Source organism: Atractosteus spatula, unplaced genomic scaffold (genome assembly GCF_055471065.1).
Source record: "Atractosteus spatula isolate fAtrSpa1 unplaced genomic scaffold, fAtrSpa1.hap1 Scaffold_183, whole genome shotgun sequence".
Classification (NCBI taxonomy): Eukaryota; Metazoa; Chordata; class Actinopteri; order Semionotiformes; family Lepisosteidae; genus Atractosteus; species Atractosteus spatula.
This window is the reverse complement of record NW_028296745.1, coordinates 1-16,528: the sequence shown is the minus strand read 5'-3', so window position 1 is coordinate 16,528 and position 16,528 is coordinate 1. Positions and strand designations below refer to the sequence as shown.

The 16,528-nt window shown below is 38.3% G+C and overlaps 1 protein-coding gene across 1 annotated transcript; it reads left to right on the top strand.

Annotated features, from left to right (window-relative positions):
• Nucleotides 1–1,214: 1,214 nt before the first annotated feature.
• On the top strand, nt 1,215–15,001 carry LOC148808917 (cytosolic phospholipase A2 gamma-like; the record flags this gene model as incomplete). The annotated part of the gene is made up of 12 exons (XM_088909345.1): nt 1,215–1,321; nt 1,646–1,844; nt 4,025–4,136; nt 4,789–4,929; nt 5,519–5,572; nt 8,631–8,702; nt 10,026–10,139; nt 10,272–10,391; nt 11,236–11,283; nt 13,036–13,140; nt 14,007–14,161; nt 14,836–15,001. Coding segments are annotated over exons 1-12 (1,378 nt in total), but the record flags the coding sequence as incomplete, so codon positions are not given.
• Between the last annotated feature and the right edge of the window lie 1,527 nt (nt 15,002–16,528).

Genomic DNA, 16,528 nt, shown 5'->3' with positions numbered 1-16,528 from the left:
ATTCTTTTTTTAATTAAACGGAGCCCAAATAGAATACTACCTTAAATCCACTGACAATCCACATTGCTGCATCTATAAAATACATATACGATTGTAAATAGAAACAAAACACTAGTAAAGACTCATGGAAATAGCTGTGCTCATTTTTATCATTATCACAGGGATTGGTGTGAGAGTTGTAATTGTGGAAGATTAAAAAATCTTACCACCAGTTTTAATGATTTAATCTGAAATGTCCCAGTGCATACGTCTGCCACATTTGGAATTAATTGGCTAAACGGATTTCAGCAGCAGCTCAGTGGGCATGATCTCATCCTGGTTTCTAAAGTGTTAAGCAGACGAGAGACCACATGACTCCCCCAGGATGTGATGCTGGTCTGTCACAAGGCATTTCCCCAGCAGTGCTCGTAAGTCTAACTGAACAGGAGCAGTGCTGGTGCCCACTTATACAGTTGGGTGAACCGGAAGAACTGGAGAGATGTACCTCATTCAAGGTGCAACAGCAGTGTCTGCAAGGGGCACTCAAACCCTCTACACTGCACTGCCCCAAGCTGTATGCAGTGATGTAAAGTCCACACTCTAGTCTAACAGCTGCTCAGGCTCAAACTCACGCTGCTGTCCAGACTGATGGAAGGTCTGAAGGTTCTCCTCCTGGACTGGAGGCCAGTCTGCCACAGGGTCACCCTCAGCAATGCTGCATTTGTACAGCTGGGAGGACTGGAGCAGTACAGAGGAAGTGTAGCGGGACAGCACAGCAATGGGACAACGATCCCACAACCCTCTGTTTGCAAGACCAGACACTTTACTGCTGCACACTGTCTGTAAGAGAAATAGACAAAATTATTTTTCAGAACAATTTGACTTTAGAAATAATCACAGGTTTTCTCCTGGAAGATGTTTTTTTTACAGAAAAATTACAAATGGTTTTATGGTTCAAAATTAATACTTTAAAATATCAGTATTTGACATAAACCCAGCATCTATGAGCATCACAAGGGAGTCCTTTCAATCAGTAAGTAAGAGCTCCATCCTCTTTGAGACAGAAGGAGAGGAAAATGAAAAGAAGATACTGTAAGGCCAAGTAACTATTAATGGTGTTTCTGAAGTCGCTGGGTCACTAGACCTGGCCTCCATGACCTCTGTGTTAGATTCTGTCTTCTCCTCTCTTCCTCAATCAGGACTGTGTTCCCCCCATTGCTGTGCTGGGCTCTGGGGGGGGTCTGCGTGCCATGGTGGCTCTCATGGGGACTTTAACTGAGCTGGGGGCTCAGAACCTGCTGGACACCATCATGTACCTGTGTGGAGTGTCAGGATCCACCTGGTGAGTCTGAGAGACTGGGCTCCAAGATCAGCTATGAGCCTGTGAATTCAGTTCCCATTTTGAATTATAATAATAATAATAATAATAATAATAATAATATTAATAATAACAATAATAATAATAATTAAAAAATGTATTTTATAAAGCGCCTTTAAAGGTGGCTTCTCAAAGTGCTTGAAAGATTTGAAAGAGCAATAGATCTGTCAGGTGTGCATTGTAACCCTGCAAATTCAGAAGGTTCAGGATTCAGGCTGTGAATTCAGCTGTGCACAGTGCATACACTGGTGAAATGTTTTCTGTGTGTTTGTGTGTCTAACACTGCAGGTGTATGTCCTCTCTGTACCGTGACCAACAGTGGTCCTCTCAAGTGGAGGATGCGGAGACAAGAATGGTGGAAACTCTCAACAATGGAAAATTCAGCATTATAAAAAGTTTGCAGAAAATCATGAAGACAATAGAGGATGAGAACTTTTCTTGTACAGATATTTGGGCGGCAATATTTGTTTACATGGTGGTGAAAGAGGTCAGCATTCTTGTCCTTCTTGTATGTGTGTTTGTACAGTATGTAACCAGTTATATGTAAGTTAAGCTCTCTGTCTCATTCTGCAGTGTCTCTTTCTCCCTGTCTGGGTGTCGGTTTGTGAACTTGTCCTTTTTTCCATAAGATATAGTGTCAGATTTCTCAAAAGTGCCTGCGAAGAGAAAGGACAAATGGCAAGTGACAAAGGATTTATTTTCATGTTCAGATATAAATAGGAAAAAAATAAAATATTGGTGTTAATAATACCAATAACAGCAAAAATCATGGTGATTCTATAAAGCCCTCCAGGAGACAATGAAGTAGAAGGTGTTTAGTACACCTTTGGGAGCAGTTACATTAACTGGCCACTAGACGTCAGGGTGACCCAGCTCTGTGTAGCATCTGTCTTTGGCAGTGTTCAACACCTGCACTCTCAATTGTGATTTACAGTAGCTGGGAGGGAAGCTGGACTGACAAATTGCAGCTCTGTGTTACTCATTTTCACCTTAAAGAGGTGACCTAATCCAGAGAGAGGGGTTCTCTCAAGATGAATTTGAAGTGAGAGTCCCAGCTCCCTTAAAGATATCAGACATCTTCCATAAAAGATAATCATTCACTGAATCTGTAATGGAAAAGCAGCAAAAAGTTGAGTTTCTCATATAGATATTCTCATGAAAATGCTCATATCTGTTGCCCTAGCACACATAGATTGCAAATTACACAGTTGGAAATAGTGGTAGAAATGCTGAATCCCATTAATGTAGATCAACCATTACAAAGAAATTACAAAACTCAGTCTTTGTTAGAAACACGTATTTGTCAGGAAACTGGTAAATTTGCTAACAATATTAATATTTTAACAAACAACTAATCTTTTCAAGCTGTAACATCCATCCATTCATACCACCCATTTTTTATACTTTTTATATTTATGTACATATATCAATATAAAATATATACATACTGTACTTTTTATATTTTTTACATGACCAATCAAGTGCTCAACCTTGCTGTCCTCATCCTTCATCTCATTGAATCTGTGCTCAATCCAGGCCGACACCAGCAGCATCATGCTGTGAGAACTGGTTTAAATTTAAAATATGGACTTTCAGTGACAATGCAGAACAGAATGAGACGATTACATACTCAGTGATACAAATGGTGTAAAACAACATTTACTTTTGTGTTGTTTTTAGAACAAAACCTTCTTTAAATCTACACTGCTTTGTGAATACTTTACAGAGCAATAGCAGGATTGTAAAGTATTAACGATTATATTTTTTAATAGAAAGACAAGAATGATTCAATTAACCCATAAACCAATGATTTTATAACAGTTACAAAAACAGATAGACCATTTGATAGTTAGTAACCTAACTTTATGCTGTAAGGCATATCTCTTTCTCCCCCACAAATATATTGAATGGCTGGATACAAAATTGCACAAAATGCAAGTCGTGAGATTTCTTGAGACTTTTTTTTCAAATTGAGGCATGTGCAACTGAAGCAGCAGTGATTTTACACTAACCAATTGCTGTATTTGTCATTTGGTGAGTACAGAAACACAGCACAGTATTAGGCAAATGTCATCATGTCATATCATTTTCCAAACCACTTTTATACTCTATGGTGTCACAGGAAGCCAGAGCCTACCAGGCAAGCAACAAGCACAAGGCAGGGTACACCCTGGAGGGGGTGCCAGACCATCATACATGGGGACAATTTGGAGGCCACAATAAAGGCTGAGGGGGGAAATTTGTCCTGGACACCAGGATAACTCCAAATCCAATTTTTCACTTTAATGACCACAGAGAGTCCGGACCTCGGTTTAATGTGTCATCTGAAAGACGGCTCCCACTACAGTAAAGCGTCCCCGCCACTATACCGGAGCATTTGGACCCACACAGACCACAGGGTCCAACAAACACCACTTCCAGCAGCAATCATAGCTTCTGTGGCAGTACAGACCACCTCATCCAGCTCACACTGTGCATATCATTCTTCACCTTCATTTGCATATTAGTATTTGTGTCTCCTCTCATCTCTCACAATACAGAAAACGCTCAATTCAGATCTGTTGTGTTTGTCCTCTTTGTGCCTTCAGCCTTTCATCAGAACTGAATGTGTCCTGTGGCTCTTCTCTGGACTTTGATGGTTATTTATACACACTTGGTTCTTTCCAGATGGACGATCGCAAACTTTCGAAGGAGGAAGATGCAGAAATGACCAACCCTTACCCCATCTATGCTGCAGTGAATAAGTCACAGCTGGATGACAAGGAAAAATACAACAAAGGCAAGACTCCCACTTCATATACTGTATTTGCTCTATAGGCCAACATTATAGGGATGAATTGGCTTAAAAAATATTCTAGGGAATTCTTGTAATATATAATATTACATATTAATGCTCGTAGCAACAACAGCAGTATCTCTCAAAGCAATGGCAGTAGTAGCACTACCAGCAGTTGTAAAAGTATCAACAGCTGCAGCATGAAGCAGAATGAAGTAACAGCTAAATTAAATTACGTTCAACATCATTTATCCCTTACATCTTGCACTAATCAGGGCATCTTGCTCAAGCAAGCTGAGTAAATTTCCTTGCTTAAAAGCACAGCTACTGTGTCTCGACAGGGATCTGAACCCAAACCACAATCGTCCACAATGCTGCACCCAGGGCAGCTGTAGTGGTGTTAGTAGCAAGTGCTTCAGAAGCAGCAACAGTAAAATAAGCAGTTCTTGTGCTTGAGAAGATGGTGGGTGTTTGACATTAGAAACCAAACACCGTGCAGCTTCTTAAATCAGTGATAGGAGCAGCGAGGTAATTTACATAAAGTGATAATATTGCAGTGGAAGTTGTTGGCTGGCAATGTGCTCTTCTTGATTTATTTAAGATTCTTGAATTCTGTTTCTCTGTCTTCCTTTCCTCCCCATCTCTCCCCTTGCAGGGACGTGGTTTGAAATAACCCGTCATGAAGCAGGATACCCTGAGTATGGAGCCTTCGTAGACACCAGTGCCCTAGGGAGTCAATTCCGTGGAGGAAACAAGATAAAACACAAAGATGAGATGGGCATGCTATACTTGCAAGGTCTATGTCCCTTCTTTTAGAAACTCATAGCAGTTTTGTACGTCTTCTATTTTTAGAATGTTATTTTTTCAGGATGGCCAGTATATAATATCTGTGTAATCTAACAATATATTAATAGTTAAAGCTAATATGAACAATATTATTTAAAATTGTATGTCATCAAGGTTATTCTCCTTTAAGGAATGCAGAAAAAATTAATAGGTGAAAGAGTAAGTTTTTAATATACTTGAAATCATTTCTTGACCTTTTCTGTTGCATGACCAAGCGGAAATCCAGTGATTAATCGATTATTCATTATTTTTGTCTCATCACTTATTGATTTGAAGCAGACTGATGTGTTAGGAGAGGAAATAATAGGAATGTTTAATACTTTACAATTACTTAGTAATTAATAAATGAATAAGTAAACAGCTAATAATAATGAGAAGTGTGAAAAAGCCTTACAAAAGATAATCAAATAACTGGTGACCCTGGGAGATTGCAGGGGTCCCTGTGGGATGAAGAAGGACTCACTGTAGTTCATACTGTAGTTTAGTTCAACACTGAACCAGCTTTTCTGTTCAATTCATACTCTTCTGTGTTTCTTCAGGACTGTTTGGAAGTGCCATAGGCGATATGAGGGAGAACGAGAAGTTTATTTTAGGTATTTTAACTTTTGTGCACTTTTTAAACAGAATTCAGTATTATTTTTAATTTTTGACCACCTAATTTGTACTTTTCACATATTGGTAAGGCTGACACACTACTACAGCCCTTGTAGCAACCTAGGGGAAACAGGGTGTGGCAGGAGGAGTGGTGCTGCTCTCAATTAAGAGCACACGAACAGTTACAAACCAGAGGGCGAGTACCTGGCCCCTCTTGCCTTTTTGGAAGTAAGTACAGTATTTCACCCAAGGATCCAGCTTTTTCCTGAAAGAAGCCAGACACATGGTGGATTCCAGATGGATCAGTACTGCAGAGAAAACTAAAGATGCCCTGGTACTGTAAATTCACCTAGTGTACCATCCACATTACTCACCAGAGCTGACTGCTTAGCTTCTGATGGCAGATGAGATCAGGTGTTTGTGTAGGCTGGTGTTATAGTAAGTGGGAATTTACCTAGTCCTTTGGTACAGTATCTCTACTGATTTTCCAGTACTGCTCAAGGAATTCCTGGTCACAGATGGCAGATGACACTGACGTGTTGTAAACTGGCAATATCTACGCTATAGAGTTAGATCTTGTGTTTTAATTGGAGGCTGTTTTATTTGGTTGGGTTGTCTATTTTTTATAAATATATATTTCAGTATAAAAGCCTAAACTTTCTTCATGAAGTGCAATGAAAAGCACAGTTGTCTGAAATGATCCAGGTTGAACTTTGACTTTGAAATGCTCAATGTAGCAAGACTATAATAGTACACTGTAAATTATAGTAAATCAACTCCAGAATGTCAGGGTAAAGCTTCAGAAATTAATTAACTGTGTCTTGTCTCAAACAATACAGGAACTGAGTCCACAGAGCTGAGTCATACTGTATATGGTTCAAGACTTGGTAGTTAGAAAATTAAAACATTTGTCAATTCCTTTTTTTTTCTGAAACATACATGTAGCCATTGTTCTGATTTAAACTCTTTTCATTTCAGAAATGATATACAAATTTTTCCATCGTAAAAGAAATATGAAATTACATGGAAACCTGCACCAGAATTCTGGAGGTAAGAATATTTTCTGATTTTCTTTTCCACAAAAACTGGTGTCTTCTTACTGGAGGTACACAACCTTTTACACATTGAAACAGGTGTGATTATGTGCAACACTAGAGTTGCTTGAAAGAATCAATAATGAAATGGTGGTGAATCAATTAAAATTAGAAATTAGAATATAGTTTCTTCTCACTCAGAGGGATCAATTTTGTCATTGTTTATCCCACTACACCATTTCTTCCTAACTGACAATAATTGACCCAATAATTTGATTCCTCTGGTTGTTAGTGGCTCCTTTGTTTGTTTGAGAAATTTTCATGGACAATTGTATTTCAAAGTGGAAATTATCTTGCAATGAACCCAACATTAACAAAACATTAAAGGGCGTTGTGTCATAGAAATGTTTTAATAAAATACATAAATGTGGGAAATCTCTTACAGATCTGTGACCAGTTTCTGTATGTATTGTGCATTTACAATATATTTGAAAGATCTATTCAATTTAATTTATAAATCATCACTTAATTCTTTTTATTTTTGTTCTTCACCTGATAGGAACTGAAATTGTTAATTTGCTTCTCCATTACATAAAATTACTATAAAGTTGATTATTGATAGGAGGGTATTTGAACTACTCTATGTGGCCCAATTGGATGCTGAAATTGGATCCGTTTAGTGAATGAAGCCACACCTACAGCTTCAATAACATGGTTCCAGGGTTTCACCTTTTAAAGATGTGATTAATCTCTCTGTTGAAGGCTTTGTAATTATGGATTTTTCTTCCACCAGCAGCAAGAACAGGGCAGTCCTGACTCAGATCTACAATATCTGCCTCTTTTCACACTGCAAGCTCTTCCATGATCGTACTGAGACACACTGTTGAAATTGAACACAGTGCTCACTGGATTCAGGGGAAGCATAAGGGACCAAGGTGTAACAGAAAGCCTTGAACTCTTTAGGCCTCCTTTATATATCTAGTATCTGTAATAGCTCTGCACTAATACTAATACTAATTAATACAGAACTTAGTTCTTCCTGAGGCATAGAGTTTATTTCTTCCTTTCTAAACACCAGAGTGAAATATTCATTTAACACATGAGTTATTTCTTTTTCCTTATTTAAAGGTTTTCCATGTCTCACTCTGATTTTACTCCATCCTTCACAGGTCCTTTGTTGTTGTAAAACTGTAAAACAAAACTTATTTATCCATGTTTTTTCCTTATATTTCACTTAACAAATTTATTAAACTATTTAAGTTACTGTTTTCTAGGCTTTGATTAACTCCCTCTTAGGATGATCTATCTTTAAACTGTTTTCATCCTTTCTGCACCGGTTCCATGCCTATCCTGCTCCATTCTGCTTCTCTTCAACTCTTTTTCCTTCAGTGTCTGCTTTATTGAAATGGAACTTTAATCTGGAATCTACCTGTATAATTCCAAGGCATATAACACTTAAGGACAACACCAGATTATGATCATTTTTCTTTAATGATTTTCTCATCCTGTTTTCTCACTCTGTCCTAACTTCTTTGAAAATACACAATTAATCAAGTATCTGCTCTAAGTAAGGAAGTAGTCATTAAGCATGTCTACCATCCCAGGGTCAGCTTCTGACATTCCTACTGTTTTTCCAAATCTGCATGAGGAGAGGTCTAATCTCCAACAATATCCAGTAGAAGTATAATCCTTTTCTGAATTTGGTAGTCTGTAACATCATGCACTGTGGTTTTATGTTTCAGCCATACAGGTTCTGAGACCTTGACTTTATCTGGCTTGAATTCTGTGCCAGAACGTTGGTTTTGAAGTTTAATGCAGTGTCCACATGAATATCCCCTTTGTTTTGCATTTCTCTGTTTTGCATTTTTGCATTTCTCTGTTAATTCTTTGTCATAAGCATATTGGTATGAAAACCTCATATGACCACATTTGGAAATAAACTCACAGTGGGTTATCAATAAATCAGAAGGTATCTCTGTCAGAATTAAACCACAGAATAACTGGCCCTCTCTTCTGTTCACAGGGAGACCCTCCTCTGAAGATGTGTTCTCTTTTTACAATGATGTGGAGGAAGATGAGGAAGACCTCCATTTAGGTAACAGTAAATCTAGTTGAGTCACATGCACTCAGTGTTGATTTGAGAGTTTAGGGGTAGTCTTAATATACCCACAATAATCCATTTCCGGGTAACTGTCTTTCAAGCCAAGACTTCCAAGTGGGTGCTCCCACTCTGGCCTGTCTTAAAGGTGACAATATGAGTCAGTAATGACTGAATGCCAAGACTGGTACAAGAAATATCACACCTGAAGACTCTGTACATCCCCCACTGTCAGATCCAGGCAATCCCACGTTGACTGTATCTTGTTCAAGCTAAGGTTCACTCAATCACTGATCAGGAGATGAGTTCTAAGTTCTCATTCAGTGTTCCCTTTTCTCTGTTTTTCTTATCTGCACTGAGCTCCCACATTGCCTGAGGTCTTCACAGCTGGATCAGCTACTGATCAAACCTGCTAGTTTGGAGAACAAGACCCTATAATCACAGTACATTGTTAGACTAGGAAGAATAACAGTCTATGACTGAAATATATTATTAAGGCTATTCTGCATCACAGCCGTAGAACATTGGGGCTCTGTTCTCTTTCTGCAGTCCTAGAGTGTAGAAAATGCATTTGGTGATGTGGTGATATGTGGGGTATTTAGAATAATTTGCTGTGTTTTCTTTCCTCTGACCAACTGGGGCCAACATGATAACTTACAGTACCCAAAGAGCTCAAGTAGCTTTCACTGTCTGTCAACTAGCAACTTACAAGTTTCCACAGTTACCACAGTTCTTTAGCTGAAACTTTTTTTAGAAAAGGCAGGTTTGATCTTTTTTAGAAAGCACTCTACTGGAAAATAAGCCAATGTAGGGGTTCGTAGAGGCCTGGTATTCTCTAAACACCCCAGTATATCTGTGAACACATTAATATAATCTTTTCTCTGGGATATGTCTGTACTTCATAACTTCCAGACCCTTACCTGTTCCAAACTTTTTGCAGTTATTTTTCCATTTCAAGGCTAATTTAGTTTAGAACTTTTCTGTTGTGTTTGGGAGTATCCCTGTTAGGACTGTAGTTCTCTTGAAGTGACAATTTCAGCCTGCCTACTGTACACAGGCTCCTGCTTGGCTGAGTTAATGGCAAATCTGAATTATAAACTTCAATAGTGAACTGACAGATTTATTAATGTATTAATTTTCTATTATATTGCTTATGCTTTACATTATTAGCTATTGAATTAGGCCTAGATGCAGGATTCATATAGCACACTGCCCCTTTTTATAGCTATTCACTCTTTAGCTTTCCAGTAAGGGAAACAAAATGTTTCCATATCTGATTTCTTTCTAAACTTGTACTCGAAGTGTGGGTCTAATTCACAGGTGATGAATGTGAAAAGAGTGCTATGATCTTTTGGCTGCTTGACCTCCATCGGAACTTCCTCTGTGGCAAAGACTGCAAACACATCCTCGACTCTATGAAGAACAGTGTCAAAGGTATGCTTCTCTTACATGTGAATTACCATGACTTCAGAATGCAATAAGGGTTACAACTGAAAGGAAACTTTTCCCCCCATCTGCCTCCTACCATGTGTGAGACTCTTTTATTCTGTTTTTTCTGTCCACCAGATGAAAAGGTGATACACGAGTTGGTCTCACTGATGTATGATACATGGGACATCGTCGGCAAGGACATCCAGCAAAGAATGATATCAGCTCTTTCTGAAGCTGTCTTTTACCATTTTGAAGGCAAGTGTGTCTCTTATTCACCTGAAATAAGAGAGTTAGTGATGCTGTAAGAATCTGGCAATCAGAATGTTTTACAGAGATTGCTCATAAGTTATGACAAAAACCCTTTAACACTGCATCCATAAAGCATCAGCAGCACTTACCAAACCTCCACCAACAGAAAAATCAACTGAATCATGAAATAGAACAAGCCTGGAAGCTGTTACCAGAAGACAAAAAAAATTGCTTCACATCAAACAAAACTGTGTAAAAATAAAAAAAACATTCCCTTCCAATTCCTATACAGTAATACATTTTAATTTCTACTGAATTCTTAATTATTTAAAATAAGTTCTTATTTCATTATTTTAACATTTCCTATTGTAGACAATTGGTCTATTTTCACTTGTGTAAAGACAGCAATGGGTTCTCTAGCATATGATTCAGTACACAGCAGCCCTTCTCACTGTCTGCTGAGTGTCAGAAGTCACACGTAAGGAACTTGTCACTATCTTGCCTCTATGAAGAAGAAAGGAAACAAAATTCACAAATATGATGACAACAGGTAGTGGTGGTTTGAATTTTTATGCTTACATTCTTGTGAGAATCAAATAAATGCAGAAACAATACTAAACATGGTACTTCTTTGTGCTCTAAAATTCAAGTTACTACATTGCTTAACTGTTGAATTTCATAGAAATATATTCTGGTCTTTTAAAGTACTATTTTACCACTAATACAGACTTCGTAACAATCTCGCTGCTACATCAGATGCCCACATAATTTAATACAAGTGGAATTTGTTTGGCAGCCTTTAAAAATACTTGCATTTCTAATTTAATGTTTGGTTTCACGTTCATTTCAGAAGAAAATGAACAGCTCATGGTCACTACGCAAGCAACAGAGAATGCAGGTAAGTAGGTTTTGGAAAATATACAGTTCTATGATTTAGATGTACAGGCACCCCTCACTTCACATGATAGCTTTTACACACCTGAAGCACTAGCCAGCCAAACACAATCATACTACATACATACTAATCAAACTAATCAATACTACAGTATAACTATGGTTATAATACCATAATACTGTAGATTATGGATAATTAATACATGAATTATTTCTGGGGGGGAAACACAACAGATACAGAAGCACAGAGAGAGACTGGGGCAGTTGATATCGAATTGATTGCTCTTAGTGTCATATAAAAATAGTTATAAGACAGTAGAAGTCATTGGGCCCACCTATACAGATTGATAGATAAATAGCATATAGTTTCATGAATCCAGAGAAGGAGGAAAGGAACACAAATGCCACTGACACAAATACAACTGGGTTTTCACTATTGATTCTGCAGACAAATACTGGGCTAGTTCTTTGAAGGAAAGCCTTTGAGGGCTTTGGAGTATCAGGTTTCTTCACAGTTGTCTCTTCTCAAGATGACATAAGGCCATGTCCTTTAGTATATCAGTGCAGGACATTCGTATAAGCCTTGGAGTGTATCTGGTTGATCTTATCTGGTCTGATTCCAGAGCAGCAATCTTTTGTAGTGTCGTTCATTTCAGAAAATCTCTAGTTTGTTTGTTTAAATCTTGCTTGTCTAAGCTTGCTTCTTAGTCTTCACTGATTTCAGTCTCCAACAAACACTTCTGGGTCAGCCTGTTTAGTTATTTTGTGAAAACCCTAGCTCATTGTTCATGTGTTGGCACATACAGTGTGGTGTGTACAGCTGGCTACAAATTGTAATCATGAAAACAAATTCATTAATTTGGTACATTAATTTGTTAAATCGAATAACTAAACATGAAAATTTTGAATTTGATTTGTGCAACAAATACTGACTGTTCACTTGCATTTTTGCTAAATCAACTTTCAGTTACATTGTATCAAGGGTATGAGTACTTTTGGAGAAAACTGTTCTGTATGCACACACAGACCTTCTGTAGTGACTTTCAAAGTGACGATAGCATCTCAGTGAATTAGTTTGGATTAAAATACTGGATTTTTAACTTGGCTAAATTTTTCAATTGGTGTCTTAAATGCATTTCCAGAATAAAAAAACAACAATTTTATTCCTTCCTCCTCTTTTTCTAGCAGCCACTGATACAGAATTGAAGGACTGAGTTCTGACAAGTACAGTATTTCCACTGGACATTTTATCATGTCTAAACTAAAGTGTAATGGAATTTCGTCAGTGTGCATCACTATATTTAGAGGATCAGGCTGGCAATAATGTTCTGATGATATTTATTTGGCACAATGGCAATTACTGTAAACAACATGTTTAAACAGCAAGATAGAGTGCCATCATGTTGATTTTAATTTATGCCTATGTGGCATTTTGAGAGGTAAAATATACACATTAAATTACCTTAAATGGTGAATCCTGTGTTTTTTGTCCAGAAAAGAAATGACTGAAGGTTAAAGGTCATTGTTCCTCTTGGTTAGATGAACCTACTGTACCATAACAGCAAAATATGGCTATAATGTCAACACCAAAAGAATCCAGTTAATACAAGAACTCTGTCCAAGAATGTAATCTTTGGGAATAGTAATTGCTCAATAGAATCATATTGTCTACTGGATTGTACCAGTCTTACATGCTTGAAAATGTTTGAACTTTTCCTGCCCAGAAACAACAGGTCATGTTTATCTATTTTTTCAGCTTTTGCTGTGTGCCCATTCATCATTCCCTACAAGCTTTTAAAAATATTTAGCTGCTGGATGTGGGGAACCAAGTACAACTTCCTGCATGAATACCCCAACACAGGTGAGACTCCAATATAGTGCAGCTGCACAGAAAATAACTTGTAACAGTGCTTAGGACTGGTTCCAACACTGAAACAGGTCTCCAATCTACTAGTCAGCTGTTCAGGACTAGGCCAGCTGTAACTGTGCTTTCCCCAAGTAGCTGCAGACAACTGGCCAAACACCCATAAAGTTAGATGGATTTAGCTGGTCTGGGTCCTCATTTGACTTGACCTGCAAGGCACCTCACAGAGAGACACCCCACACCTCCCATCAGCACAAACTCTCTTGTAAAGCACTATAACAAATTAGTGAATGTCCCTGAGAGATGGACAAGTTAAAAAAGCTTGTCCACAGGTCTTTATTCTTCCCATTTGTATGTGAGCCAGCAGCTGAAATCTTGAAGTGATGATGTAATAATCTGAATATGCTGAATTTTAGTATTGTATCCCATAACACAATACAGCATTATGCTTATTGTGGTGAATTATGAGAACCTAGTAAGATGGTGCCTTTATCCAGGACTACTGTCATTCTGATACTGAACTGAACCTTAAAAATTAATCAAGGAAACACTTACATTACACATTGGAATGGTATATAAAAAATAACTCAAAGAGCAAAGCAATTTCACAGAACTTAAAAAATTGGAGAACCATAGCAGGATGAACTTGTAAAAGTTTAAGACCAACCTGTAACACTGACTTTTATTTCTTAAAATATTGCTGTTAGCCACCTTTTTCAATTTTTAAACTGTGAATCCATGGATTTCATGGATTTGCTGTGTCATAAGATCAGATCTCCTAGAACAGTTCCTAGTACAGTGGCTTCTTGCCATTTCCTGAATACACCTCTGAACTCTTTCTCTTGTGTTTACACAATCCCTAGATAACAGCCTCCCCAGCAAGCTGGTCAGTGAGGACAAAATCTACCTCATAGATGCTGGTCTGTCCATCAACAGTGCCTACCCACTGGTCCTGAGGAGAGACAGGGGAGTGCAGCTCATTCTGTCCTTTGATTTCAGCGATGGAGACCCATTCATGGTAAAGTACATCATACTAGGTGACGTCATGTTCTGCTGTCTTGAGTTCACACTTCAGTGGCCCAGGCTCAGGCTGTAGTAGGAGCTCCTGTAGTCTAGGTGATTATTCCCTCAGTTACAGTGTAGGTGTGCCAATGTCAGATTTCTATTTCAAACTGCTCTACCATAAAGCTGGCCTTCGACAAGCTGGTAGCCAAATATTGGCCTAATTCTGGGTTTCTGTGAAGATGCTGAAGTACTGTACCTACTGTATCTCTAAGGTTTCACCAGGTACAGTACACATTTAAACATCAGTGCCTCTTAATTTTACTTTCTGGATTAAAGATCCATAAGTGTATAATTTGCCCATATTTTTTCTAGTTTAAATCAGGTTAGTTATGCAAAGGGCTTTCCTATTAATAATAGGAATAGAATAGAATACTATAGGAACAGAATAATAATATTAATATTCCTAATAATAAATAAAGTTATTGGATATTCAGTCTGTGCACTCAAACTGTAGTTTCTTATAACCAAATAATAAATCCACAGTTTGCCTGGATAAAAAAAAATTAGCTATGCTTTTGTTTTTCTGCAATTGTTTATTTTTTCATTTTATTACAATGTAATGACCAAATGACTGATCAGTTGATGACAGTGAGGGTGGACAGTCTCTGTGTTTTTTCTTCCTTTCAGACTGTCACCGAGGCAGCTCAATACTGTGAAAAGAACAAAATTCCCTTCCCACCCATTCCAGCAATGAGTGAGGAGAAGAGCTGTCCATCAAGCGTCTACATCTTCAAGGGTGAAAACACCCCCACTGTCATGCACTTCCCTCTCTTCAACAAGGACAACTGTGGAGGCAAGTGAACCAGCAGGCATTTTAGATTTCAGCTACAGGATTCATGTCACTGCTGTGAGAAATTCACCACTGGTTGGTGAAAGACAAGACTTATGGTTGCAAGGCAACCCAGTGTTAATTTGATTATTAATATTTGATATATCTAATGCCTTACTTAAGTTGAATAAAATGTCTATTAGATATAATTGTATTTTAGCCATACTTGTAATTTTGGTTTGGTCAACTAAAAATTAACTAAAGTTCACTTACAGTACTTTTAGCCAACAAACTGAATTAGTTTCAGTCACATTTCAGTCATGCAGTTAAATGAAGTTTTAGTCTAATTCGTTAGTCTTTGGAATATTAAGTTTTGCAACATGGTGGCACATGGTGGCATTGCTGCCTTGTAGTACTGGCACCCTCTTTACTTCCAGACCTGGAGTGCTATCTGTGTGGAGATTCCTCCCACAGTCCAAAGACATAGTGGTAGGTTCACTGGCTTCAGTGAAAACTGGCCCTAAGTGTACAGGTAAGTGTGTGTCTGCCCTGTGACACCCATCCAGGGTGTACCCCACGTTGTGTCTGTTGTTTGCTAGGATAGGGTTACAGGGACTCTGGTTCTCCTGTTACCCTGAATTGGAAAAAAAACAGTTTGAAGATAGATGGATTGTACTTTTTTTACTTCATTGCAGTAGTCATAAATGGATGGAATGTGCTGAAGTACTGAGTAGATTGAATGTTGAGTTCAGCAGAGAGACCCCATTGTGTGAAGACCAAAGAAAACATATAGTAGTGTAAATCTGAAAATGATCACAGAAAGCAAAAATCATATCAGGCTATTACATCATAATGCAAACGTTTGTACTTTCACTGTTGCAATGCAAAACGTGATTCTTACATGATTTCATACGATTGATAATAATAATAATAATAATAATAATTGCTTACACTTATATAGCGCTTTTCTGGACATTCCACTCAAAGCGCTTTACAGGTAATGGGGACTCCCCTCCACCACCACCAATGTGCAGCATCCACCTGGATGATGCGACGGCAGCCATAGTGCAGCAGAACGCTCACCACACATCAGCTCTCAGTGGGGAGGAGAGCAGAGTAATGTAGCCAATTCATAGATGTGGATTATTAGGAGGCCATGATTGGTGAGGGCCAATGGGAAATTTTTGGCCAGGATGCCGGGGTTACACCCCTACTCTTTTCGAGAAACGCCCTGAGATTTTTAGTGACCACAGAGAGTCAGGACCTCGGTTTTACGTCTCAAAGCAAGAGTCTTTGTGTCTCCTGCCTTGAGCTTGTTGCTTGCTGGGACGAGCTACCCCACAACCCTGTGGTAGATAGGATTGGAAACTGGATGAATGGATACATTTTCAGTTACTGTACATTGCTTCACTGGCATGAATATTTTTTTGGGAAACTATACAGCCATTCAAAATGTGCATCAGAACTCATTCTCATGGAAAGCTGGCTGCACCATGTAGCAGTGTGATTCAAGAAGTTGAATCATCCTGCCAAAAGAATCTTCACTGGCCA